Source organism: Pipistrellus kuhlii, unplaced genomic scaffold (assembly GCF_014108245.1).
Source record: "Pipistrellus kuhlii isolate mPipKuh1 unplaced genomic scaffold, mPipKuh1.p scaffold_m20_p_6, whole genome shotgun sequence".
NCBI lineage: Eukaryota > Metazoa > Chordata > Mammalia > Chiroptera > Vespertilionidae > Pipistrellus > Pipistrellus kuhlii.
In genome coordinates, this window is record NW_023425562.1 from 3,702,501 (window position 1) to 3,729,375 (window position 26,875).

The 26,875-nt window shown below is 47.9% G+C and overlaps 1 protein-coding gene across 2 annotated transcripts; it reads left to right on the forward strand.

Annotated features, from left to right (window-relative positions):
- The first annotated feature begins 7,120 nt into the window (after positions 1-7,120).
- RNF125 (ring finger protein 125) lies at positions 7,121-26,875 on the forward strand. Of its 2 annotated transcripts, none has more exons than XM_036419826.2 (6): positions 7,121-7,296; positions 12,746-12,899; positions 16,607-16,701; positions 18,689-18,779; positions 21,840-21,947; positions 26,032-26,875. In XM_036419826.2, exons 1-6 carry the CDS (start codon positions 7,136-7,138, stop codon positions 26,116-26,118), a joined length of 696 nt encoding a protein of 231 aa, XP_036275719.1. In that variant the 5' UTR covers positions 7,121-7,135; the 3' UTR covers positions 26,119-26,875. The 2 variants fall into 2 exon arrangements, with proteins under 2 accessions (XP_036275719.1, XP_045430389.1); XM_045574433.1 differs by lacking the exon at positions 26,032-26,875 and adding an exon at positions 24,860-25,071.

Below are 26,875 nucleotides of genomic sequence, written 5' to 3' on the forward strand. Positions count from 1 at the left end.
CATCTGAAAACCATTCCCCAACCGCACTGTTTACTGGATGGTGAGCAGTTTCTAAACAACACCGAGGGAGCCAGGAAGATGGTCTCCTGCGCAGCTCTTCCTTGAATTGTTGTCGCTGGTAATTAAACTGGCACACAGCGGGTGGCTGTGAGTGTTTGCTATTTTTACCACAGGCTCTTCCACATTCTCAAAACAACTCAGTCCTTGAACTACTTGTAAAATCATTTCCTTGTTTTTAAGAAGCGTGCAAGAGGTTACATTAACTCTTAGGACCCTACAGCAAAAATGAAGGAGTGTGCAAGGGTTGACGGCAAGGATGTTCAATGCAGTGTTGTTTATATAATAATAGCAAAAAAAAGCAAATGACCAAATATCCTATAATGGGGAATCAGTGGAATCAATTATGGTGCAATGCATAAAATGCCATTAAGATAGATAATAAAATGATATGAACGATTACTGATGTGTACAAATAAACAACATGAGCCAATTGATAGATCCTCCCTTCCCACAAATGATGGACGGAGTATGATGTAAGCTGCACCTGCGGCCTGGACATTCCTGAGCACCTGACCAGGCACTCTATATGGACTGTACATTGAATCACCAATCAGCACCTGCGAAATACCCCAATCCCCCGATTCCTAAGAACCGGAGTGCCTAACCATGTGCCTTATGTGAAACCACCAATCAGCGTGTGCCGAGTGCCCTGATCCTGGTCCCCTCCCATTCCTCCCCTCCACAGGCATGTTCCCCTCTGCACGTGTGGCTACTCCCCCTTCGGGGCTGCCCGGCAGGGGTCCTTCTCCTCTAATAAAGCCCGTAGTCCTGGTCCTCGGCCCTCTGTCTCATCTTTCACCAATAATAATATTTTATATAATTATATTTGTTCATATGGAAAGATACTTCTTTCCGTGACAGCAAACTGCAGAGACAGGGGGGCCAATGACAAGTGCAGGCGGACCGTTACTAGGGAAGTGGCCTGTGTGAGGCAGGGAGCCGGGGCAGCCGCACAGCAGCCTCCCGCAAAGTGGGAGGGGATCTGTGAGTCTGTGATGGAACAGCCTCTTCTGTAAGCGTGTGTGGGATACCTCAGGAGAGCCCCCAGAAATACCTGCGGCCAAACCGGGAGAGGGTGGAGGAAGTCCTGCATCGGTGACTGTAGGGCTGGGAATCCAAGACTTTTTTTTTCTTTTTCTTTGTTTGTTTGTTTGTTTATATATATATATATATATATATATATATATATATATATATATATATATATTTTTTTTTTTTTACTAATTTCAGAGAGGAAGGGAGAGGGAGGGAAAGATAGAAACATTAATGATGAGAGAGAATCACTGATCGACTGCCTCCTGCACGCCCCCTACTGGGGATCAAGCCCACAACCCGGGCATGTGCCCTGACCAGGAATCCTCAATTATCGTGACCTCCTGGTTCACAGATCGACATTCAACCAGAAAGCCACACTGGCCGGGTGATTTGATGGCAAGGATGATCAATGCAGTATTATTTATAATAGCAAAAAAAAAGAAGCAAATATTCAATAATGGGGAATAATGATTGCTTACAGGTAAAGCTTTGGGAAACTGGCTCACTTTTACTTCCCCCATAAACAATATTTTTCACTACATAGCAATAGAAGACATATTTATACATCTTAAGCAAATAGTTCTTAACTACTTACAAGTGATTGAGAAGACTTTACTTATAAAATTATGTTGACATTAATGTTAATAATTTAATTTCCCAAGAACTCCCTGTATTCCTGCATTTTATGTGAGTTACGCAGATAGAGAAGTAAAAGTTTCCTTCCAAGTAGAGCTCATCTTTAAATTACCAGGAAATGAGACGTCCTGTGAGTGTCTAGTTCCAGGGACCCTCCACTGGCCATCTGACAAACTCTCGTGTTCCTGCCGTGTTTAAGCCGTAAGCTCGTTGTTAGGTCCCTAAGGTTGAATGAGATCAGATCAATAATTGAGGAGACAGACAAGACAATCGAATAATGTATTTTTAGTTAGCCCTTGACATTCATACTTCTAAAACCAGAGCATCTAATGTAAGAGGAACAATAAGCCAAAAGCAATGCAAGAAAGGACAAATAAGTGAACTTGATCATCCTTTTCTGCGGCATTTTCCAAGTTCATAAGTGCTTCATATATCTTGCTCGTTCAACCAGATCACCCAGTTGAATTACTAACTGGGCAATGATTGGATCATGCCCAACATCAATTACTCCCTTTCTCATTGGAGAGCAGACAAATGGCTGAGAAACTGATGACAGCTGTGCTCCAACCTGATAAACCCAACCCCCTCCCAATGACCACTTCGGGATCCCAGGCCTCAATTATTTAGACCATTCTTACTTTGAGGATGGATATAACTTAATTCAGTTCCAATAAAGGAAGTTTACTGAGGAGTTTTAGAAGTATCATCACTTTCAACGTCTCATAACCATTCCCATAATCCCATGGCCTGGAAAGCCTACCATCAAGAAATAGATTGCTGCCGAAACTGGTTTGGCGCAGTGGATAGAGCGTCAGCCTACGGACTGAAGGGTCCCAGGTTCGATTCTGCTCAAGAGCATGTGCTTTGATTGTGGGCACATCCCCAGTGGTGGGTGTGCAAGAGGCAGCTGATCAATGTTTCTCTCTCATCGATGTTTCTTACTGTTAATCCCTCTCCTTTCTTCTCTGTAAAAAAATCAATAAAATATATTTTTTTAAAAATTAAAAAAAAGAAAGAAATAGATTGCTGCTCTGGCCGATTTGGCTCAGTGGATAGAGCAACAGTGGATAGAGCAACTAACTCTCTAACCCTCTCTCTTCCTCTCTGTAAAAAAATCAATAATATATATATATATATATATATTATTTATTTTATTTTATTTATTTATTTTTTAAGAAGGCTTCTAATGTACCAGCCACTTCACCTGGACTAACTCATTCAGTCCTCACAACCCTCTGTGCTGGATGGCATTATTAACCCTGTTTCACAGACGAAGCTGATGAAGCTCAGAGAGGTTCAGTAAGCTGTGCAAGTTCACGCAGCTGGTCACTGCCAGCGCCAGCATCGAAGCCTGGGCCTTCTGTTTTGAGAGTTCTGAGCTCTGACCTGTGCTGCCTCTCAGCCACCGGCAGTGTACTTCCTGTGAGTCGGCCACCTCCACGCCTGGCACCCCTGCTGAGAAACACCAGGCCAAGAACAACACCACCACCAGGCTGCTACCCAGATAAAATGTGGCTCACCTTGCCCGTGGCCCAGAGGCTCGCCCACAGCAGGAGCTGCGGGCTCCTTCCCGGCCTCCCGGGCTGTCTCAGAAGGGGACATCAGCCACATCGACTGCAGACCGCCCAGTGCACACCCCCCAGTGCAGACCCCCCAGTGCAGACCCCTCAGTGCAGACCCCCCAGTGCAGACCCGCAGTGCAGACCCCCCAGTGCAGACCCCTCAGTGCAGACCCCTCAGTGTAGACCCCCCAGTGCAGAATCCCCAGTGTAGACCGCCCAGTGCAGACCCCCCAGTGCGGACCCCTCAGTGCAGACCCCCCAGTGCAGAGCCCTCAGTGCAGACCCCCCAGTGCAGACCGCCCAGTGCAGACCCCCCAGTGCAGACCCCTCAGTGCAGACCCCTCAGTGCAGACCCCTCAGTGCAGAGCCCTCAGTGCAGACCCCTCAGTGCAGACCCCCCAGTGCAGACCCCCCAGTGCAGACCCCTCAGTGCAGACCCCTCAGTGCAGACCCCCCAGTGCAGACCGCCCAGTGCAGACCCCTCAGTGCAGACCCTCCAGTGCAGAGCCCTCAGTGCAGACTTGGCTTACACGCTGTGGTGCTGTCTCTCCATCAGAGAGGACAGTGTCCCACCCACACCCAGATTTTTTCTCTTGTCTGTTTTTTCTTTCTTTCTTTCTTTCTTTCTTTCTTTCTTTCTTTCTTTCTTTCTTCTTTTTTAAAAAAAATATATTTTATTGATTTTTTACAGAGAGGAAGGGAGAGGGACAGAAAGTTGGAAACATCGATGAGAGAGAAACATCGATCAGCCGCCTCTTGCACACCCCCCACTGGGGATGCGCCCACAACCAAGGTACATGCCCTTGACCGGAATCAAACCTGGGACCCTTCAGTTGGACACTCTATCCACTGAGCCAAACCTGTTTCGGCATCAGATGCTTAATTTTTATCTGTCCTCCCAGATCCCATTTTCCTGTGCTATTTTTAAAAAAATTTTTGTTTATTTTTTCCCAAGATGCTTAGCACTTCTCATTTCGTTACAAGTGCCTTAGTGAAAAGCACACAGATTGTGAAATAAAAGACTTAGAATTAAAACATGATTCTGCCAGTTATTGGCTACGTGACCTTTTGCTATGTTAAATTTTCTGAGCCTGTAGAATGGGAACAATACGCGCTACCTTGTGATGTTAGTACTGAGTTACATATATAAGCATATGTGTCGCCTCGTACATGCCAGGAACTTTACATGCATCCTCTCTAACGTTTGGAGCAGCCACAAGCAGAATCAATCGGAAGGCAAATAGAGCAGACCAGGAAAGAATGGAGGAGGCAGTATGAGACTATGAGACATGGATGTGTGTGGTGCAGAATGTCACCAAACCGGTTTGGCTCCGTGGATAGAGCGTTGGCCTGCGGATGGAAGGGTCCCAGGTTCAATTCTGGTCAAGGGCACATGCCCAAGTTGCGGCTCCATCCCCAGGAGGCAGCCGATCAATGATTCTCTCTCATCACTGATGTTTCTATCTCCCTCTCCCTCTCCATTCCTCTCTGAAATCAATCAAAATGTGTTTAAAAAAAAGAAAGTGACCAAACTAAGACCTGCAATTTGAGTTGAAAGGTAGAGAAATGTAGAGCCAGGGTTATGGAGAGCCGTTGAAGGGTTTGAGCGAGGGGTGACCGGATTTTTGCCTGTAAAAGTGTCGCTTTCCTTGCAATGTGGATAATAGCTTGGGCTGTGGCCACCGTGAAAGCAGGGGGAAGGAACAGGAACTACTGCCACGGGTCACACCGGAGAACACAGTGATTTACAGCAAGTGGTAGCTGGCCGTGGGGACAGAGAAAAATAAAGCAATTCAGGAACTACGAAATAAGAAACCTCTGAGACCTATACTGAGGGCAGAATTCTGACTGTGACTGATGGATCTAATGTGGATGAGGAAGAGGAAGAAATCAAGGACGGCGTCCAGGTGTCTGGGCGGAGCCTTGAGCTAAGAGAGAGAACAGCTGGAGGTGGACAGACAGGTGGGTGGCTGCTGTAATGAGTTTGTTATTACACGTGTTCAGCTGATAATGCCTCACCAGCCAGGTGGCTATGTCCACAAGCTGTTGGGCCTTCGACTTGAAGGATTCTGGAATCCAGTTCATCAGCAAGCCCTTGTAGGTCTTTCTCTCAGATGTGTCCCACACCGGCCCCTTCTCCTCTTCTCCCCAGTTAGCCTGCAGGTCCGGGCCTTTATCGTCTTCACTCCGACTAAGTCAGCGGCCTCCGAACTGGCTTCTCTGCTTTCCTATTTTGTTCCTGTCTTTTTTTGACACCACCTAGCAGTCAGATTCAATCCAATCATGGCACCTGGAATGAAACCCAAACTCTGGCCCGGGCCTGTAAAACTGGCTGTGATCAGGCCTATTTCCTACCTCTTCTCCTCCCCCTACACCTCCGGTCCCCCATGCTCCGGCTCCACACCTCGTCTTCCCGCTTTTCGTCCTTGCCTCCCTCCCTGGACAAGGTGCTTAGCCAGCTCTGTCCCTAAATCTCTGAGCGGCTCTCTCCTTTTCATTATTCATGCTGCTGCTCAGATATCGCATCCAAAGGCTTCTCTGACCTTCTTATCCTTCCCGCACCCTCTCTCCCTGTTCCTCTTCTTCCCGGCTCTTGTTATCGGAAATGACCTTGCTCATTTATTTATCTGTCCATTACTTGTATCTTCTCGTTAAAATTCAAGTCTGGGGAGACTGGGTGAAGTTTACGGGATCATTTTGTATTTACATGTATTATTGTGTTATAGTATTGTATGTATATTATGTATTATGAATTGTTTCTTAGTAAGCATGTGGAACTATAATTATCTCAAATTTTATTTTTCTAGTAAATCCTGAGATGAGAAAAGCTGGATTTTTTTTGTTGGGAACCGGGTCCCCATCACCAGAATAGAGTCTGGCATATAGTAGGCACTAAATAAATTGTATTGATAAATTATATATATATATATATATATATATATATATATATATATATATATATATTCCCCGCCCCCCCATGCCCTGACTGGTTTGGTTCAGTGGATAGAGCATCAGCCTGCGGACTGAAGGGTCCCAGGTTCGATTCCGGTCAAGGGTATGTACCTTGGTTGTGGGCACATCCCCAGTGGGATGTGTGCAGGAGGCAGCTGATCGATGTTTCTCTCTCGTCGGTGTTTCTGACTCTCTATTCCTCTCCTTTCCTCTCTGTAAAAAATAAATAAAATATGTTTTTAAAAAAATAAATGATATTTTTGGTTCTATTTAGAAGGGAAAGGGGCGGAGAACACGAACAGCAGCAGGAGACCCGGAGCCGGAGGGATGGGCACGGAGCTCCTGCTTTGGTGCCGGCACCAGGGCTGGTCTTCACTGAAGTGGTGAGGGGCGCCGTCCGGACACGCTCAGCCACCCAGCATCTCTGAGGCCCGTTATGATGACAACAGTGCAGGGCGATGGGACCACCCTGACCGGCGGGTGTCCGCTGATTCCCATAGACTCGGCTTTCCTGAACCTGCCCCGGGAGGAGGCGGGTGTGCCCCGAAGGTTCTCTGCGGGGCCCTCTGCTCTGCACTCGCAGTTTCAGATTTCAATCCCGCAGGACCCCGAGGCGCCGCATCCCGCACCCAGGCCCCCGTCCCGCCTCCACCTCCGCCCCTAACCCCGCCTCCATCTCCGCCCGGGCCGCCCCAGAGGCAGCTCCAGACTCGCCCCCGGGCTGCTCGGTGCGGGGAGGCGGCGATCGCGGGGCCGGGCCCTGCTCCGGAGGCGGCGACAGATCGCGGGGCCGGGCTGCTCCGGAGGCGGCGACAGATCGCGGGGCCGGGCCCTCCTCCCTCCGGGACCACAAACCCCGGCGGGAGCCCGGCAGCGGCGGCGGAGGGGCGATGGGCTCGGTGCTGAGCGGCGACGGCGGCAAGCCCGTGCCCGCCGCGCCCCCGCGGGCCCCGCCGCGCCGGCCGGACCCCGCGCCGCCCGCCCCGTCCTTCGACTGCGCCGTGTGCCTGGAGGTGCTGCACCGGCCGGTGCGCACCCGCTGCGGCCACGTGTGAGTGCGGCCCGGCCGGAGGGGGCCGGGGGGCGGGGGCCGGGGCCGGGGCCACAGGGCGGGAGCGGGGAGCGGGGTGCCCACAGGGCGGGGGGAGCGGGGGGCCGGGGGCGGGGGCCGGGGGCCGGGGCCACAGGGCGGGGGGCCCACAGGGCGGGGGGAGCGGGGGGCCGGGGGCGGGGGCCGGGGGCCGGGGCCACAGGGCGGGGGGCCCACAGGGCGGGGGGCCCACAGGGCGGGGGGCCCACAGGCGGGGGGCCCACAGGGCGGGGGGCCCACAGGGCGGGGAGCGGGGAGCGGGGAGCGGGGGGCGGGGGGCGGGGGGCCGGGGCCACAGGGCGGGGGGCCCACAGGCGGGGGGCCCACAGGCGGGGGGCCCACAGGGCGGGGGGCCCACAGGCGGGGGGCCCACAGGGCGGGGGGCCCACAGTCGGGGGGCCCACAGGGCGGGGAGCGGGGAGCGGGGGGCGGGGGGCCCACAGGGCGGGGGGAGCGGGGAGCGGGGGGCGGGGGGCCCACAGGGCGGGGAGCGGGGAGCGGGGAGCGGGAGGGGGGAGCGGGGAGCGGGAGGGGGGAGCGGGGACCGGGGACCGGGGCCTGGGGAGCGGGGAGCGGGGGGCGGGGAGCGGGAGGGGGGAGCGGGGACCGGGGACCGGGGCCTGGGGAGCGGGGAGCGGGGGGCGGGGAGCGGGGACCGGAGCGTGGGGAGCGTGGGGAGCGGGGAGCGGAGGGGCAGCCGGGAGGTTCAGGGGGTGCGGGCCACAGGGGTGAGGAGGGGGGATCCCGGGTCGGAAGGTGACACCGGATTTCAGGAGGAAAAAAACAGCCAAAAAGCGGGCCCTACGGCTCCGGAGCTGCTCCCTGGGACGCCCAGATGCGGGCCCCCCGGAGGCGGGGGGTCCGGGGTGGAGCCGCCCGGAGCCGGCTGCCCGCTGCTGGGGCGGGGAGGGTCCGGGCCGGAGGGGGAGCCCCCGGAGCTCCGCCTGGGCAGCGGGCAGGGGCTCCCGGGAGGGCACGGCTCCCCCAGACCCCGGGGTGCGGTTTGCTTTCCTGGCTGTGCAGTGCACACCCGAGCCTGTGCCAGTGGCCCTCCCCCCCGCCCCGAAGGCGGACGCGCCCCCTCCGGTCCCTGCCCGCCCCCGCCCCGCGCCGCCGGGAGCCGGACCCAATAACGGGGAACCGCGAGCTCCCGCACTCACTCCGCTGGCAGCCCCAGTGCATCCTGACTGTTTACTTAGGAGCTTGCTCTCTGGGTGCGAGGCCTGTGTTTCGGGGCCTATGGGTGCGCGGGGACTGGGTGCCAGTGGGGATGGCTGGAGCAAGAGCGCAAACCGAGGGCCGCCCAACCACTATAGTTGGAGGCAGCTCCAGGGCAGTAGCTCACCCCTCAAAACAAAACAAAATAATATTCTAAACGTAAGCTCACAGAATACTTTCAAAGACCTGAGGCGGCCCTCACACCTCCAGCCTCTCACGCTGCAGGGAGAGAATCTCCAGCCGTCACCTGGAGCACTGAGCAGTGTCCTGGCGTTTCTCGGCTGTCCCCGGGCCCTGGGTTCAGCTCTGCACTTGACCCTCAGGGCTAATTCACCTGCCGTCCCGTCCCATCAGGGTGCTGTTGGCCAGCTGCCCGGAGGGAGCCCACGGCCACACGGGAACCACCGTGAGGCTGGGTACCATGTCAGGTGGATTTGTTCAGGCCGGGACCGCCTCATTCCCATTTAGCGTCGTTTAGAGTTGGCTTTAAAGCTGGGCTGCCGGCCACGGGCACAGTGGCTATGGAGTCGGAAGGCTCTGTGGCAGCTTTGCGGTGGGGTCCTGGGGACGGGCGTCTGAGCGGACTGCTCCTGGGTTTGGGTTGGAAAGCTGTGTCTCACAGTGTGCAGCGCTTCTGCTTCTGCAGAGGACAACGAATACACATTCGCAGGACGTGAAGGCCTGTTTCCACTTTTTCTCTGTGAGAGCGACTAGGAAGCCAGCCGCTGGGAAAAACAGGCATGAAATCTACCCAGGCCGGACCGCTGGCCTTCCTCACTGCGCTGTCCTTTGTTTGGACAAATCTGTGGCCATTGTTCTGGCTGTGGGCAGTTTCCACATTACTGCTTCTGGCACGGTCCTGTGGGCCCCTTCCGCCCTGAACGAGCATCATCCCTCCTGCCCTGGGGATGGGAGTGGTGTGCACACCGTCTGTCCTTCCTAATTCCATCCCTGTGCTCCGTAGAACGTACACGGGAAAATGAAGACATGCAAACGGAACCTCTGTGCTATCCCCTGTGAAAGCTAACTTCCGAACTTGTTGAATGAGGTCATTTAGGCTCATTCATGTAAACACAAACCTATTTCATGCCCAGTGTAACCATGGCAACAACGCCGTATAGCACTCTGTGAGCTGTGTTGTGCTGTAGTAGGAACGGTGGGTGAGGACCAGCACATGGCTTAATCTCTCCGCATCTGTCTCACCTGTAAAGCAGCCCATGTCATGGGGCTGGATGAGTGTTTAACACGTACAAGGAGCCCTAATAAAGGCTCAACACCCTGGCTTGTGTCGCCTCCACCATCCTTCCACTAAGCCAGAACCCTTAACGGGCTATTATTCGTCTCTCTGTACTTATGGGGGGAAACAAAAGGGCCACCCAAGGTGGGTTTCAGGAAGTTCCATTTTAAAGTTTTATCACTTTAAAATGACTATTTACATCATCTCTCTTATCACTTGTAAAAATACACTGGTGGGGGCGGAGGGCCTTCTTTATCTTTTCCTTATCTTCTGTTAGCGCAGGAGCTGGCGGACTGGGTAGTGAACCTGTGCAAATGAAACTTAAAGGGAATCTGATTTACACTTAAACATCCAGAAACAGTCAAAGACCTCTGTTGCCCGTTGGATAAGGTAGATCCATGGGGAGAAAGAAGTGCAAGGCAGCTAGCTCCCCAACAGGGAACAGATCCGGGGAGCGGAGCGGAGCGGAGCTCAGCGGGGAGGTGATGAATCGGGATCGGGCTGTGAAAGTGCCCGTAGGAGAGATTCCCATCTGAGGGGAGACACTCCAGAGGCACTGGGAGAGTGGGCTTGGAGGAAGAGACCAGAACTGGAGCAGCCAGGGAGTTCTCTTATTTTAATTTTATTTATTTATTTGTGTGTGTGTGTGTGTGTGTGTGTGTATGTGTGTGTGACTTTTTTTTTTTTATTTTTTACGGAGAGGAAGGGAGAGAGATAGAGAGTTAGAAACATTGATGAGAGAGATTCATCCATCAGCTGCCTCCTGCATGCTCCCTACTGAGGATGTGCCCACAACCCAGGTACATGCCCTTGACCGGAATCGAACCCGGGACCCTTCAGTCCACAGGCCGATGCTCTATTCACTGAGCCACAGCGGTTTTGGCGGGGGAGTTCTCTTTAAAAAGGTCTGAGAACGGACCTCCTGTAACTGGGCAATCAATGGGTCCGCGCTGCCTGTCACTACTGGAGTCAGTTAAGCAGAGAGCGGGTGACGCGTACAGGAGCGTTAATTCAGTCCTGCCGGCTCCAGTAAGGGAGAGCAGCAGGTCACCCACAGAAGTCTGCTCTGCAGCCCCCATCAGCCAGCTGCTTTGTCGGGTAGGACAAGGATTCCTTGGGGAAGCAGGGGCCCCAGGCAGGGCAAGTAGGCAGTGTGCGCTGTGGTGGAACTTCATTGTTTGGGCAACAAGGTTGTTCATGTTCCCATGGTAATAGGCAGTTCTCGAGTGAGAATGGACCACAGGCCAAGGCTGACTCCCAGTCCCAGGGCGTACAACTCCCAGCCAGGTTAGAATGTTTTTCCTTCCTTCCTTCCTTCCTTCCTTCCTTCCTTCCTTCCTTCCTTCCTTCCTTCCTTCCTTCCTTCTTCCTTCCTTCCTTCTTTTCTTCCTTCCATTTTTATTGATTATAGAGAGGAAGAGAGAGGGAAAGAGAGATGGAAACATCAGTGATGACAGAACCACTGATTGGCTGCCTCTTGCACGCCCCTTACTGGGGGATGGAGCCTGCATCCCTGGCATGTCCCCTTGACAGGAATATAACCTGGGACCCTTCAGTTCACAGGCCGATGCTCTTATCCACTGAGCCAAACCGGCTACGGGCAGAATGTCCTCTCTTTAACCGGCACAAGGCAGTCATGGTTAACAGCATGATTAGTGTTTCCCATAACCACAGCTAGCCCCAATATTCCGTTTTTGCCCCACCACTAGCAGAGCTGAGTACTTACTGCAGATTCTCCATCGATCCGATTGCATTAAATGGCCCTGTGTGATAGAACTTACTTAATAATGAAACAGCTGAGAACAGTTCTGAAGTGCTCTCTGGGAATGGATTGAAACGTTCCATTTGTGGACAAGTAGAAGGTGTACACCAAATTGGCGGTTCTCCGAGTCTAAGAATCATCGACCGGCGCGTTTTAAGTGACCCGGAGATGTGCCTCGGCGCTTTCGTGCACAGATGCAGGTGGTTGGGTTGAGGTAGTGGAGTGTGTGGAAGTTCCCTGACGATGGCCAATGATCAGTGACCTAACATTTGACCTGTTGTTTGGCTTCATGGAACTTGGCAGTGTAGAGGCGAAGCATCCAGGCTCCCGGTGCTAAAAACGTGTATGTAGGGTGCCCCCTTCTCCCAAAGGGCCTGGGGGAGTGTCCCTTAAAATGGGCCGAATGGAGTCCTCCGAACCATCATGGCCCAAAGCTCTGAGAGCCACCCTTTTAGTTCAGGAATGCCCCTTCCTATGTTGCCATTCCTCTAAGGTTTGGCACGTAGTAGGGGTCAGGTATTAGTGAATTAATGGCTGACTCTTCAGCCAAATGCAGCGTGGATACTTGGGTGAACACCCCTCGAGTGGAGACAACCACTCCATGGTGCCAGCCAGCGGATGACAAGCAGTTTGAGTAGTAGCGACGAGTCCCATGATGGTTTTTGAACTCCGTTCCCTTAAAAAAAAATAAAAATTATATATATATATTTTTTATTGATTTTTACAGAGAGGAAGGGAGAGGGATGGAGAGTTAGAAACATCAATGACCAGGAATCGAACTATGACCTCTTGGTTTCGATGCTCAACCACTGAGCCATGCTGACGGGGCTTCCGCTTGCTCTTTTCCTATCTAACACTCAAAATTCTAAAGCAAATACCCATTTCCCCCAAAACTGCAGGGAAAGTGGGATTAAAGAGGAGAAAGAATACAGTAACTGTTAACTCTATTTCTAGAAATGCCGGGTTACCACGCTGCCTGTGCCCTTTTGTTTCCATGTGGGCAGTGCATGCGGTGAGAACAGGTGACCCGGCCAAGTCTTGCTGCAGGGGAGCGGGTACGAGGCGGGCCAGTGCCGGGGGCAGACGGACCTGCCCTGTGGTCCTGCAGCTCCCGTGTGCCGTTCCCACTGGGAACCGCATGGTGGCTCGGCATGCCCTGGGGAAAGTGACGAGCCCGCGGTGTGTCCCCGCAGGTTCTGCCGCTCCTGCATCGCCGCCAGTCTGAAGAGCAGCAGGTGGACCTGCCCGTACTGCCGGGCCCACCTCCCTTCGGAAGGAGTGCCGGCCACCGACGTGACCAAGAGGATGGAGTCCGAGTTCCAGAACTGCGCCGAGTGCGGCGCCCGGGTGAGTGCCCTGTGCGCGACACAGTTCATCGGTCCTCCTGGGCCCGAGGTCGGCACACCGCGGCTCTCGAGCCACATACGGCTCTTAGGCCCCTTGAGGGTGGCTCTTCCACAAAAACACCACGGCCTGGGCGAGTCTATTCTGAAGAAGTGGCGTTAGAAGAAGTTTAAGTTTAAAAAATGTGGCTCTCCAAAAAGATTTCAGTCGTTGTGCTGTGGATATTGGGCTCTGTGGACTGATGAGTTTGCTGATCACTGCCCTATGCCCTTTGACCTCACCCTCCCCTGACCTCCTAAAGTTGGTTGTCTCAGCCTTTCTCCAGCTTCATAGGTGGAAGCGGTGAGAAAACAGCCACCTGACGCCTACCATCGCCTTGTTTTCCAAACAGATGCTCCCTTTGGCTGCCTCCACTTCTTCTCTTCCCATGCCCCCGCGCCCCTGTGAAGTGCTCTCCATTCCTGCTGCTCCATGGCAGCCCGCCAACAAGAGCTTGGTTATCCATCCAGTGACACCCGGGCACCTACGCCCTTGCCTTGGCAGTGCTTCTCTCTCCTTCTCTTCCTCCTGTTCATCCGTGTCCCTAGGGAGCATGGTTACCTCCTGTGAGGGCTGGGGGCTGTGCAAGAGATTCTGTCTAGATTCTATCTCAAATGCAAGAGTGACGCATGGAGATCGGGGTACACTTCGGGGATGTTACCCCAGTGTGTGTGGATGGTCCCTTGGAGGGGCCAAAAGCAGGACTGGTGAAGCCAATTTGGTGGCTGTCGGCATGGATCCGGTGAGGGAGCTGGATAGGTGTGAAATGAGACGTTTTCCAAGGTGTGTTTAGAAGGGAGAGTGAGAGGAAATTGGTGAGGCTGCCTGTGGGGGCGAGTGAGGGGAAGTGTCACGGTGCCTGCAGGGCTTCTGAGGTGAGTAGTGAAGGTGTTAAGAGGGGGATCAGGTTTGGAGCAGAATCCACGGAGTTGAATTTGAGATGTGTTAAAATTTGAACCAAGTAGGAGGTACTTAGAAATACCAGCCTGAAGATTAAAAGAGAGATTATGCACTGAAGGGCTAAATAGGAATCTTTCTTGATTTCTAACCTAAATTATAGCCTGTTAGACTTTCTCCCAGCTCTCTGGGTCCGCTTTGTAACATGTTCCACCACTTATCATTGTGCTTTTATGACTTTTTAGTTGAATATCAGTTATTCCCACCAGACTTAAGCTCCAAGAAGGTAAGGACTGTGTCTGTTTTATTGGCAGCTGTGTTCCCAGCACTTTGAAAAGGGACTGGCACATAGCAAGTGCTTACTGCAATCTTGTTTGTAATTCATATTTCTGTGAGACTCCGTAATCTCTTCATGGCTGCCTGGCTACAGAGTGCGTGCATGGCCTTTGAGGTCAAACATCCCGATTCTCTCACTTATTCTCTGTGATTTGGGACAAGTTTTAATCTGAGTTTTTGTTTACCTTTGGAAAATGAGGGAAAGGTAATGTTTGTGTCACAGGATGGTTTTAACGCTGAATGAGAAAGCATGTGGCTGTTAGCGTGGTCTGAAACATGAGGAATGCTCCAAATCAAGAGATTTCACCTCATCCTCATAGACTATTGCTTGTTTTTACTTTGATATTTATTTTCCATCGTATAAAATTTAACATGTCCCAAGTCAAACTCAGGGTATTATTTCGTCATCCATTTTTTGTTTTTAAATATATGTTATTGATTTTTTTACAGAGAGGAAGGGAGAGGGATAGAGAGTTAGAAACATCAATGAGAGACAAACATTGATCAGCTGCCTCCTGCACACCCCCTGCTGGGGATGTGCCCGCAACCAAGGCACCTGCCCTTGACCGGAATCGAACCTGGGACCCTTCAGTCCGCAAGCTGATGTTCTATCCACTGAGCCAAATTGGTTAGGGCTGACATCCCATTCTTTATCCCACCTTTGGTGTCCGTCAGAAACAAGAACATTCAATTATTCTGGGTGGAAATTTCCTTTCTTTTTTCGTCCCCCTCCCCCCCTTCCCCGCCCATTTCTGCATTTTGCATTTCTCTTTGGGGTATTTCTTGTGTCCATCTCTTCCGTTTTCCATTACTCGTCCTGCCAGGGACACTGCCATTCCTTCTGTAGCCATTTAGATGCTACTTACGCTGAAGAACCCAGACGGAGCTCCATCCCATGACCCTGGCTTCCGTATTCCGTGCCCAGGATCAGCTTCCTCCCTGCTTGTCTTCGTTCTTTCTGAAGAACCAAAATCAATAACGCAGCATCTCTCCCCCTTCCATTAGATTAGAAACAGCTTTACAGCAAGCACAGTGGTTTATTTATTTATTGTTCAAATAGGTTTTTATTGATTTCAGAGAGGAAGGGAGAGGGAGAGAGTGATAGAAACATCAACGATGAGAGAGAATCATGGATCGGCTGCCTCTTGCACGCCCCACACTGGGGATGTGCCCACAACCTGGGCATGAGCCCTGACCAGGAATGGAACTGTGACCTGGTTCACAGGTCGACACTCAACCCTGGAGCCAGCCGGGCCAGCCAAAGTGGTTAATGTCTCTCCTGTCATCTCTTACTGTCATCTCATACATTGCCTTGCCTGCTTTTGTCTCTAGAGTGGCCACTGCATGAACTTAGCAGTGCGTTGGTCAGTATGTAGGGCCCCCCGATAGCTGATTCATGGGAAGAACCCTTTAACTTTGCTGGCAAAGGAGCCCACAGAGGAAGGAAGAACCCTTCACCCAGGCAGAGGAGAGAGGAGGGGGCCCTGGGGGGCAGGGCTGGGTGTGGGAGATGGTGTAACCGTCTGTTTCAAGGCGGCTAGGACATCAGTCCCAGTGTTCACATCTTTCACAGAGACATTCCGAAGGCCGGGACCTGCTCTTATTTTTGCTCTTTTGTGAAGCGATTATCACTGTTTCAAGTGTGAGGGTTTTCTCCGGTGGCGTGGGCAGCGGGAAGCAGGGGGGCCGCGGCCTTAGCACAGCTGCGAAAGCCCCCTCCAGCACCGGGCGGGCCCTGTCAGAGCTCCTAAGAAAGCACTGAGTCAGTCGAATGTGTGTCATTGAGCCACAGATCCTCATGGTGAGGGCTCTGGATGTATATCTGGAGGGACAGGGCTCTTTCTTCGGCCTTGATAAAAATGGACTGAGAGAGCTTCCTTCATGTGTGCTCTAAGGGGGCCATTAAGTGTGCTGTGCATTGTGAATTCATGGGATGATACTACATACATTGAAAACCAGGGTATTGATAGCTTTTCCCGAGGCATTTCTTCTTACTTACTATGGATATTCCTAGAATCCACCCACTTATTATATGTTTCTCTCTGTCTTTCTTTTCCCCCCCTCCTCTTTTCTCCCTCTTCCTCTCTCCCTTTTCTTTCCCACTTGCTTCTTCCCATCACCAATTTAGGGAGTGGCATTCCCAAAGTGTCCATTTCAGTTCATCTACGTCTTTCCACTTAAGAAAATAAGTGCTTTCTAGAAGAACCAAAATCAATCACGATGCGTGCCTTCAAAGTGTTAGAGAAGTTGAAAAGGAGGGCTGTTCTGCAGAGCGCCCCCGCTTTGCTGCGCTGTCCTCATGAATGCATCCTTGTAAAGCCCGCTGGCCCCCGAGGCGACCTGTGTGAAATGATGAAAGCAGCCATCAGGCCAGGCCACTCGGGCCGCACTGAGCTCCCTCTCAGCAGCCGGTTCATGTTGCATTTGCTTTCCGGTAGGTTTGCCTCAGCGAGATGAGGGCGCATGTGAGGAGCTGTCAGAAGTACATAGATAAATATGGACCTCTGCAAGAACTTGGGGAGACAGCAGCAAGGTTTGTTTCCGTAGAGCACCATTTAGTGCTGACCTCGGTATGTCTGTACAGAATTTAATGCTGAAACGAATGCAAAGTAATATTGAACGTAAATTGTAATTGGAAACCATTCTTAAATGTTATGTTACAGAAAAGGAAAACAAATAATTGAATGGAAAATTTAAATTTTTTTATTGTGGAAATCTAGTTGTGTGCAGGCTCTTAAGGATCATACCGTTTGTTTTGTGTTTGTTTTTTAGTATGTTGTTTTTTGTTTTTGTTTTTTATTGGTTTCTGAAAGGAAAGGAGAGGGAGAGAGATAGAAGCATCGATGATGAGAGAGAATCACTGATCAGCTGCCTCCTGCACGCCCCCCCTGGGCAATCGAGCCTGCAACCTGGGCGTGTGCCTTATCTGAGAATGGAACCCTGACCTTTTAGTATCAGGCGTCTTCAAACTACGGCCCGCTGGCCACATGCGGCCCGCAGAGGAGTCTGATCCGGCCCGCCAGGTTTTTTGGGCAGTGAGCGCAGCCGAGGTGTTACAGTAGGAATTAGTAGTTCATATAGTCCGGCCCTCCAGCTCTCTGAGGGACCGTGATCTGGCCCCCACTTTAAAAAGTTTGAGGACCCCTGTACCTAGTTCATAGGTCAATGCTCAACCACTGATTGTGGAAGAATTTTGCTCTCTGCTCTAAAAACTTTGCATGGAGGGCACCAACCGAGCTCTGGAGAGATTAGGGAAACGCCCTCAGACGGGTTTATATTAAGGAAGACCCACAAGCAATGCGGAACTGCTCGTTTCTTCTTCTAGGCTCTGCTTTCTGACTAGTAGAGCCCTGAAGTAGATCGTGATTAAGAGGTTATTCATCTTCACTGGGCGGTTCCACCACCACTGCCCAGTTCCCAGTTCATTCCCTCTCATTTTGCTGGTTCTCCATAGAAAGCAGGAAGTCAGATCTCCATACATCTCCATATATGTTCTAACAAGGAGGGACAGGCCTCAGCAGGCATCTGTATTCTATGCCTTTGGGTGCTGGAAGATGGATAGGGGATTCTTGCTCCAGCATTAAGAAGGGTTCAGCAATCTGGAGAAAGGCTGTGCATAGACTTTCTCAAACTCTCAAACTCAAAGTCCAAAGATAATTTTGGAAGGCATTGGGGGTCAGAGGATCCTAGCAGAAGGACCTAAGTTTTCCTTGTCTCAGGACTCCTTGCTTTTTATTAGCACAAATTGTCCTAAGGCAAGGTGGAGATATACAAATCAAAGGGTAGGGTTAGGTACAGAATCCATTGTCAAAATGGGGAATAGCTTACGGCTGTTCAGGTGTTTGGCCAACAGGTGTTAATAACATGTACATTAAGATGCCCTGAGCTGTCTGGCAGGAAACAATCATCCTTTTCAGGTTTGGGGGAAATGCCTTTAGCCATTCCCAACAGGTGATAACATATGTGACTCAGCCCTCCCTGCAGGCCTGGTCACCCACAACTACCTTCCCCTGCCAGCCATCTTGTGGCTGATACCTTTGACCACATGGGGGCGGCCATCTTGTATGAGGGCATGAGGGTCAATTTGCATATTAACTCTTTATTATATAGGATTGTATTATTTTCCATACAAACAACTATAAACCTACTTTTGCCCCACCCTATATGTGTGCTAGAAGAGTTTGAGGACAAATAAAAACCAAATCAAAATTAGGAAAGGGAGGATGGAAAAGTGACAAAGTAATGCAGGGACAGGTGGGTGGACTTAGTGCTGTTTCTCAGTGAATGGTGCTTTGAGTGTACCATAGCTGGTTCTCTCCCCTCTCACCAGAGGGACACGCATTTACATCCCTCAGGAGAAGAACTTTAGGCCCCAAGACCATCATCAGGATTGGAAAACATTATATCAGTTCAGAAAGAATGAGGACTGGAAACTGGACCTGTTTTTTTACCTCTGTAGTTAAGTGACTACTAACTCATTGCCAATCATTTAGTGATATTCTGTTCTATGCAATTTTCAGGTGTGTGTGTCCATTTTGCCAGAAGGAACTGGATGAAGACAGCTTGTTGGATCATTGTGTTAATCATCACAGATCAGAAAGGAGACCTGTGGTAAGGATTTTTGTCACTGTGCATTTCTGCAGTGTCTAAATTCAATATATATTAGAAAATTCAGCCGAAACCGGTTTGGCTCAATGGATAGAGCATCGGCTTGGGGACTGAAAGGTCCCGGGTTCGATTCCGGTCAAGAGCATGTACCTTGGTTGCGGGCATATCCCCAGTAGGGGGTGTGCAAGAGGCAGCTGATCGATGACTCTTTCTCATCGATGTTTCTAACTATCTCTCTCCCTTCCTCTCTGTACAAAATCAATAAAATATATTTTTTAAAAAAAGAAAATTCATTCGATAAGCTTCTGTTTATAGATATATTATACAGGATAATTTATGTCGAGGTTATGGTAATTCTATGACATTAACAAAATGTGAAAATGTTAAATTGAAACTGATAAGAATAACAAATGTGCATTCACTCTTTCATTTATGAAATTAGTCATTATCTCTTATAGATCATCCTGGGCATAATCAACTAAGAATATCCCAAATGCATAGTTAAGATCTAACTTTAGTGTAATAACCATGGTCACATCCTAGGTTTAAAACTTTTTAAAATAATGCAAATAGAGTTATGAAAATACACTAGAAATGAAAAGTAGAAAGTTATATAAAATAAACAAAAAAGAAAAGCATAAAGTCGTTATCTTTATTCATCAGACTATTAGTTTATTTCATATATATCCACATGCTTGTGCATGAAATACATGTATTGCTCATCATTTCCTAGATTCGTAGTGAGTGCTGTTTTTTTTCATTTCAGTCTGGCATTTTAGTTCTACTTTATGGTGTGGCTTTGGCTTTTAAATTTTTATTGCTGTATAGTAGTGAGGTAAGGCTTTTTTTTTAAAAGAGATTTTAAAAAATATATATTTTATTGATTTTTACAGAGAGGAAGGGAGAGAGATAGAGAGCTAGAAACGTCGATGAGAAAGAAACATCGACCAGCTGCCTCCTGCACACCCCCAACTGGGGATGTGCCCGCAACCAACGTACATGCCCTTGACCGGAATCGAACCTGGGACCTTTCAGTCCACAGACCGACGCTCTACCACTGAGCCAAACCGGTTTCGGCTTTTTTTTTTTTTTTTTTCAAGTTAACTATAACACTCACCATATGACCAGCAATCAAAGTTTTGGAAATTTATCCTGGAGAAAAACATCTTTGCAACAATCTGTACACAAATGTTCGATGCAGTTTTATTTGTAACAGCCTCAAACTGTAAACAACAAATGTCCTTCAGAAAGTAAATGGTTAAACTGTGGTACATCCATATCATGGTCTACTTACCACTAGTAATAAAAAGGAGGGAATTATGGATGCAAGCAACAACTTGGATGAGTCTCAAGGTCATTCTGCTCAGTGATAAACAGCCAATCTCACAAGATTAGCAGCTTGTGAGATTAAGTACTATATGACTGGATTAAATACTGTATAATTGAATTTATTTAACATTCTCAGAATGATGACAAAATGGGGAGCAGGTGGGTGAACACCAGGGTAGGTAGAGGAAGGTAGTAGGGGTGTAGCACTAGGAAGCTCCTTTGCAGTGACAGGACATTTTGTATCTTGATTGTGTTGATGAGTATATGAATCTATATCCATGATAACATTTCATAGGACTACGCACGCGCGCACGCACACACACACATACATACACGCACACATGCACGCACACACGCGTGCAACTGAATTCATGCAAAAAGTGGTGAAACCTAAGGTAGATCTGTAGTCTAGTTAATTGCCAACTTCCTGATTTTGATAATGGCTATAGTTATGTAAGATATTACCATTTGGGAAAACTGGGTGATGAGACGTGGGACCATTCTGAATTATTTTTGCAATTTCTTGGGAGTTTATAAATATTTCAAAATGACAGGGTTTTTTTTTTTTAATATATTTTATTGATTTTGTACAGAGAGGAATGGAGAGAGATAGAAAGCTAGAAACATCGATGAGAGAGAGTCATTGATCAGCTGCCTCTTGCACACCCCCTACTGGGGATATGCCCGCAACCAAGGTACATGCCTTTGACCAGAATCGAACCCGGGTCCCTTCAGTCCCCAAGCCGACGCTCTATCCACTGAGCCAAACCGGTCTCGGCGACAGGGTTTTTTTTTTAAAGAGCTATTCATAGCTATTAAATTAGGAAATACATGTAAATACTAATTACTGATGCTGGTGTGTTATAATCTTTATTGCTGATGGTAATAAAAGTACTTTAGAGCGATAGATATTATGAACCATAAATGTTCATAACCTTTGACTATGATTCATCTTTTCTGGTCATTTATCCTAAAAATATAACCCCCCGAAAGATAAACACTATAGATAATATCATTTGTAATAATAAAATTTCTACATACAAAAAACTTATTTCAAGAGGTAGGCAATTAATTAAGTACATTAGAGTGTGTCTACTAACTGTACGATTGTTTAATCAGTTAATAACTATGAAAATAATAGCTATACAATAATATGTATACAAGAAATTTATTCAAGAATAAATGTGATTTTATTTGTTTAATGTTGTTTCAATGTTTATGAAATTGTAAAACATAAAACTGAGGTATGGCCAATAGATTTGTCCAATTAAATTTCACTTTATTGAATGGCTATGTATTTTTTTAATTAAAATTTGTTGGGATAACAGTGATTAATAAGATTATATAGGTTTCAGGCATAGATTTCTGTGATACATGATCCTTATATTGCACTGTCGGCCCACCACCCAAAGCCAGATCATCTTCTGTCGCCATATATTTGGCTTCCCATACCCTTTACTACCTCCCATCCCTTTCCCTCTGGTAACCACCATACTGGTGTCTGTGTCTATGAGTTTCAGTCTTATATCTCATGTGTGAGGGAAATCATATGGTTCTTTGCTTTTCTGACCACCTTCTCTTGCTTAGCATAGTCTCAAGGTCCATCCGTGTTGTCACCAGTGGCAGGATTTCATCCTTTCTTATGGCTGAGTAGTTGGCTCTTTGATGTTTTAATTCTGATATTAGTGATTATTTTAAATTCTTTCTTGAACTCTTGGTCTTGTCTGATTCCAGTTCTGCCCACTCTGCCGTTTGATACCTACCGAGAACCCTAGCAGTTTCAATGGCAGTTTGATAAGACATTTGCAAGTCAGTCACACGCAGCTCTATGAGGATTTCTTAGTAAGTATTTGTTTTATTTTTACATTGTCTTCATGTGTCTGTGTGAAGCTTGCTTTTTTAATCCAAGCAAATAAAGAGGGGAAAATGCCTATATAGCCAAAGTGTTAAGTATTAGCATTAACTAAGAAATCATAAAAATAGAGTGTTTTGTAAATTTGGCTATTAATATTAAAGCAGTTATCTGCCTTACACAAAACTATTTTTGTGTGATCCGTATAATTATCCATTGTATAAGAAGCCAGAGTTCACCTTCAAATTATTTTAGTTTCTACTTTACTTCTCCCCATGTATAATTTTTGTGAACCTGAAAACTTATATAGCTGAGATGCAATCACATTAATAATGAAACGACTCAGAGAGTTTGTTGTGCATCCAGTTATTTTTAAAAATGTGTTTTTATTGATTCCAGAGAAGAAGGAAAAGAGAGAGAGAGAGAGAGAGAGAGAGAGAGAGAGAGAGAGAGAAAGAGAGAGAGGGAGGGAGGGAAATAGGGAGAGAAAGAAAGAGAGAGAGAGAGAGAGAGAAACATCAATGATAAGAGAGAATCATTGATCAGCTGCCTCCTGCACACCCCGCACTGGGAATCGAGCCTGCAGCCCAGGCCTGTGTCCTGACTGGAATCTAACCCTGACTCCCTGGTTCATAGGTCAGTGTTCAACCACTGAGCCACACCAGCAGGGCCAGTTGCTTTTATAATACATTGAATGGCTGTTCACAGATATAACATTATCTGTGTAGTAAGTCACACAGGCATTATTTTTTTAATGTACATTTTATAAAACAATATTTTTTTTGAACTTTTTTAAACATAAATTTTTTAAAAAATATATATTTTATTGATTTTACACAGAGAGGAATTGAGAAGGACAGAGAGTTAGAAACGTCGATGAGAGAGAAACACCGACCAGCTGCCTCTTGCACACCCCCCACTGGGGATGTGCCCGCAACCAAGGTACATGCCCTTGACCGGAATCAAACCCGGGACCTTTCAGTCCGCAGGCCGACGCTCTATCCACTGAGCCAAACCGGTCCCGGCTAAACATAAATTTTTTTAAATATTAGCCGAAACCAGTTTGGCTCAGTGGTAGAACGTCAGTCTGCAGATTGAAAGGTCCCGGGTTCGATTCCTGTCAGGGGCATGTACCTTGGTTGCGGGCACATCCCCAGTAGGGAGTGTACAAGAGGCAGCTGGTCGGTGTTTTTCTCTCATTGATGTTTCTAGCTCTCTAGCTCTCTTCCTTCTTCTCTGTAAAAAATTAATAAAATATATTTTTTAAAAAATATTAAATGTACACAAAGTAGACAGAATAGTATAATGAACCCCTCCATAGAACCATCACCTACGCATCAATAGCTACCAACTCATGACCAATCTCGTTATATTGACTTTTTTTTTTAAATGTTTACATTTTTTTTTATTGATTTTTTTTTTGCCCCCCTCCCTCCCTCCCACACATCCCCTCCCTCCCCAGAGTTTTGTGTCCATTGGTTGTACTTATATGCATGTATAAAAGTCCTTCGGTTGATCTATTATCTCCCCCAGATCTTCCTCCCCTCCCCGCTGTAATTTGACAGTCTACTTGTTGATATACTGTCTCTATATCTATCTTTTGGTTCATCAGTTTATAATGCTCTTTAATATATTGACTTTTTTTTAATGCAAGAAAAATTAGGTATTGCACCAATAGTCCCAATGCTTATGACTTTATATCCCATGATCAGAAATGAGGATAACAAGCAAAAAGTTAGTGTAGCCTTTGTTGTGCTTTGGTCCATGAGCTGTCATGGGAGGGTAGTATGTTATCCTGAGTCCCTTGCAGCCTGTAAGAGGGGAAATCACTCAGAGCTATGTTCTGAAACATAATATTTTATTGTTAACTTTCCTCTAAATACAGGATTGTTAATGGTTAAATTTGAATTTGCAGATAATCTGACATTGTTCTTTATGCTATTTCAAGATAGAACTTAGTAATTGTTAACGATTTGTTAAAAGTGGTTCATTTGACAGTCCTCTCTTTGCTTTGTGATCTGCGCACTCTGATTACCCAGATTCAACGCGAGGAGTTTGGGTTCTGGCCTGGATTTAAGAGACAGCTCTGTCACAACAGTGTGTCCTTGGGCAGGCTGTTGACCTTTGAGCCTCTGTTGCTTTGCTAAGTGAAGGGAGTAAACAGCACCTACTCCCCAAAGCTCTTGGGAGGCGTGGATGTGAGGGCGATCTGGCTGCGACATCTGTCACCCCATGGATCGCCAGGGTTAATTGGGCTGATCTGGCTGGCTAAGCGGGTGTCCCCCTCCTCCCTCACCGATCCATGTGCGTCCCTCCCGAAGCTGCGCGCTCGGTCGAAGAGGACGACTTTCCCCCAAGAGGCGAGGATCGGTCTTTGGTCAAGGGTATACGAGTAGCTGCGCTCCCCTGCTAGAACCTCCACACAAGCTCTCAAGGTCCATTTGAGAGGCTTGAGTGAGGGAATCCAGGTCAAGTGCTCTGCAGAGTGGGCAGGGATCTCAGGCAGGTTGGAGGTGGGAGAGAATAGGTGGGATATGAGGACCCCTTGAGGGACTGCACAGGCTACCCCAGAGCTTCCTGGGCTCTGCCCCGCCTCCCAAATAGTGTCTCTGGTCCCCAAAGGACACAGGCCTCACAGGGCCTGGCTCTGTCCGTGTTCTCATGTTTCACCGCACACAGGGAGGCCTTCCTCTTTATTTTAGCTCCTTCAGATGTTCTAAAAGCCATCACCCGTTCTAGCTGTTCACATTCAGTCCATTCTTCTCAAGATCTTTCCAAGTATGAATCCAAGGAGAAACTACTTTGGTGAGAATACTCTCCACCCACTCAAAGCCGTGTTCTTGGATATGGAAGTGAGGCTGAAACGGTGCTCTTCGGCTGGTTTGTTTGCTTGTTTCCTCAGCTACCAAGTACCATGGGAGGCACCTCACGCATATTATCTCATTTTACTCCTTGTAACAACTACTGTCAAGGGAGTACTCTATTATCCTCACTTAGGGATGAAATATCTGAAGCTCAAAGGTTAATACATTGCCTAAGAAACAACCAGGATTGAGTCCCAGATATTATATTCTTCTATTCTTTATGGCTTTCTTTTGGATTTTATTTATTTGACTTTATGGTTTTACTAGAGGTTCGGTACACAGATTTGTTCACCGGTGGGGTCCCTCAGCCTGGCCTGTGCCCTCTCACAATCTGGGACCCCTGGGGGCATATCAGAGGCCTGGTGCATGGATTCGGCCTGGTCTCCGCAGGCCAGGCCTAGGGACCCCATCAGTGCATGAACCCATGTGCTGGGCCTCTAGGATGCATTTACGACCTTTGGTTAATCTCTTCCTGCCCTCCTCCCTACCCCTTTCCCTCTGAGATTCATCATTCTGTTCCATGTTTCCAAGCCTGTGCATTGAGTGTCAGCCCCTGGTGGTTAGTGCGCATCATAGCTCCTGGTTGAATGGTCCAATGGTCACTGAGGGTTTTATACATAGAGGTGTTTCAGAATGGACTTTAAACACATACTTACGAGTTGGTTTTCTTTTCTTTTTTCTTTTTTTCTTTTTTTTCTTTTTTAGTTTCTGAAGGAAGAGGAGATGAGTTGCAAAGGTCAGGGCTATTGATAGTTTTTGTCTTGTTTACAGAATGTGCTGACAAAGTTTTGAATGCCATTTTGACCACAGGAAGGCAAGGAGAAAGAGAGTTTTGCTTTCAGCAGTTTTCGGATAGATCCTTAGTCGTTGTGCTGAGATTGCTGAGTCCTATGGAAATGTCCTGACTTTATTTGACTTGTTATGTGGAACCTAGCTGTCTGACCAGTGTTTGTAGTAATGATTAAAAACCACTCATTAGATCAGATTTAAAACTTTAAATTCCAATTCAAGACTCTTTTGCCATGACAATGACTGGTCACTTCGTAGGCAGTCAAATAACATAGAAGATGCACTGTCCCCAAACCAAAGTGCTAGGTTCCCTGACAGGTTTTTTTTATGGAAGATTGGACAGGCCACTGAACTCGGGATCTTCTCAGTTGGTGAAAATTGTCTCTGATTGTATGTTTCTAACTCTTTTTCTTACTTGTAGGATTTTAATATAATTGAAGAAGCTCTTATCCGAAGGGTATTAGATCGGTCACTTCTGGAATATGTGAGTCACTCAAACACCACATAATGTTGTGAAAAGGAGAAGGAAGGAGACCGTACAGTTGCACCATTTGTTAAGATGCTGCTGAAACAGCTGGAGGGGAATTGTGGATGTTCAATGGGCAGAAATGTATAAACCAGTTATGTTGCATTTTAAAACTGCATTTATCTTGATGGCTTAAATCTGTTTTACATTCCTGATCTTTTTAGATGCTCAACAAACAAAAATAGTCTCCATTAGCCCATTAATATGTGAAAGAGAACGTAAGGCTGAGATTTATGGGTGAAGGACCTTCATTTGCAAATTGGATGACAGTATGTGTAATGCCACTTACTAATCATAGCATCATGATGATAGGGCAAGGTAACTAATCTTTGGTCTATGTAAAAAGGTGGGAAGTGAGACAAATTGTGGACATGCAAGGAAATAGGAAAGCTGTTTCAATGATCATGTTCTAATAGAATAACATGAATAACCTTGTATGGTGGGGAAGGAAAATTTTGGAAGTCGACACAGTCCATTTAACCAAATTGTATAGCATAACGTAACAAAATTAATTTCACGTTAGGAATGTATGCCTAATTCTTTTACTTTTTATAACTGCATACGTAAGAACTTACTATTCTATTTTTCAAACGTTTGTAGCTTATTGTTTAGGATTATTTCTATAATGTAGGCAAGTTCTTAAGAACCACCTGCTGTTATGTATAGTAGAGGTATTCACATCCATAATTCTTAGCGGAAAATCCAAAGGGCCTTGATGTTATTTTTTATTTCACCCATT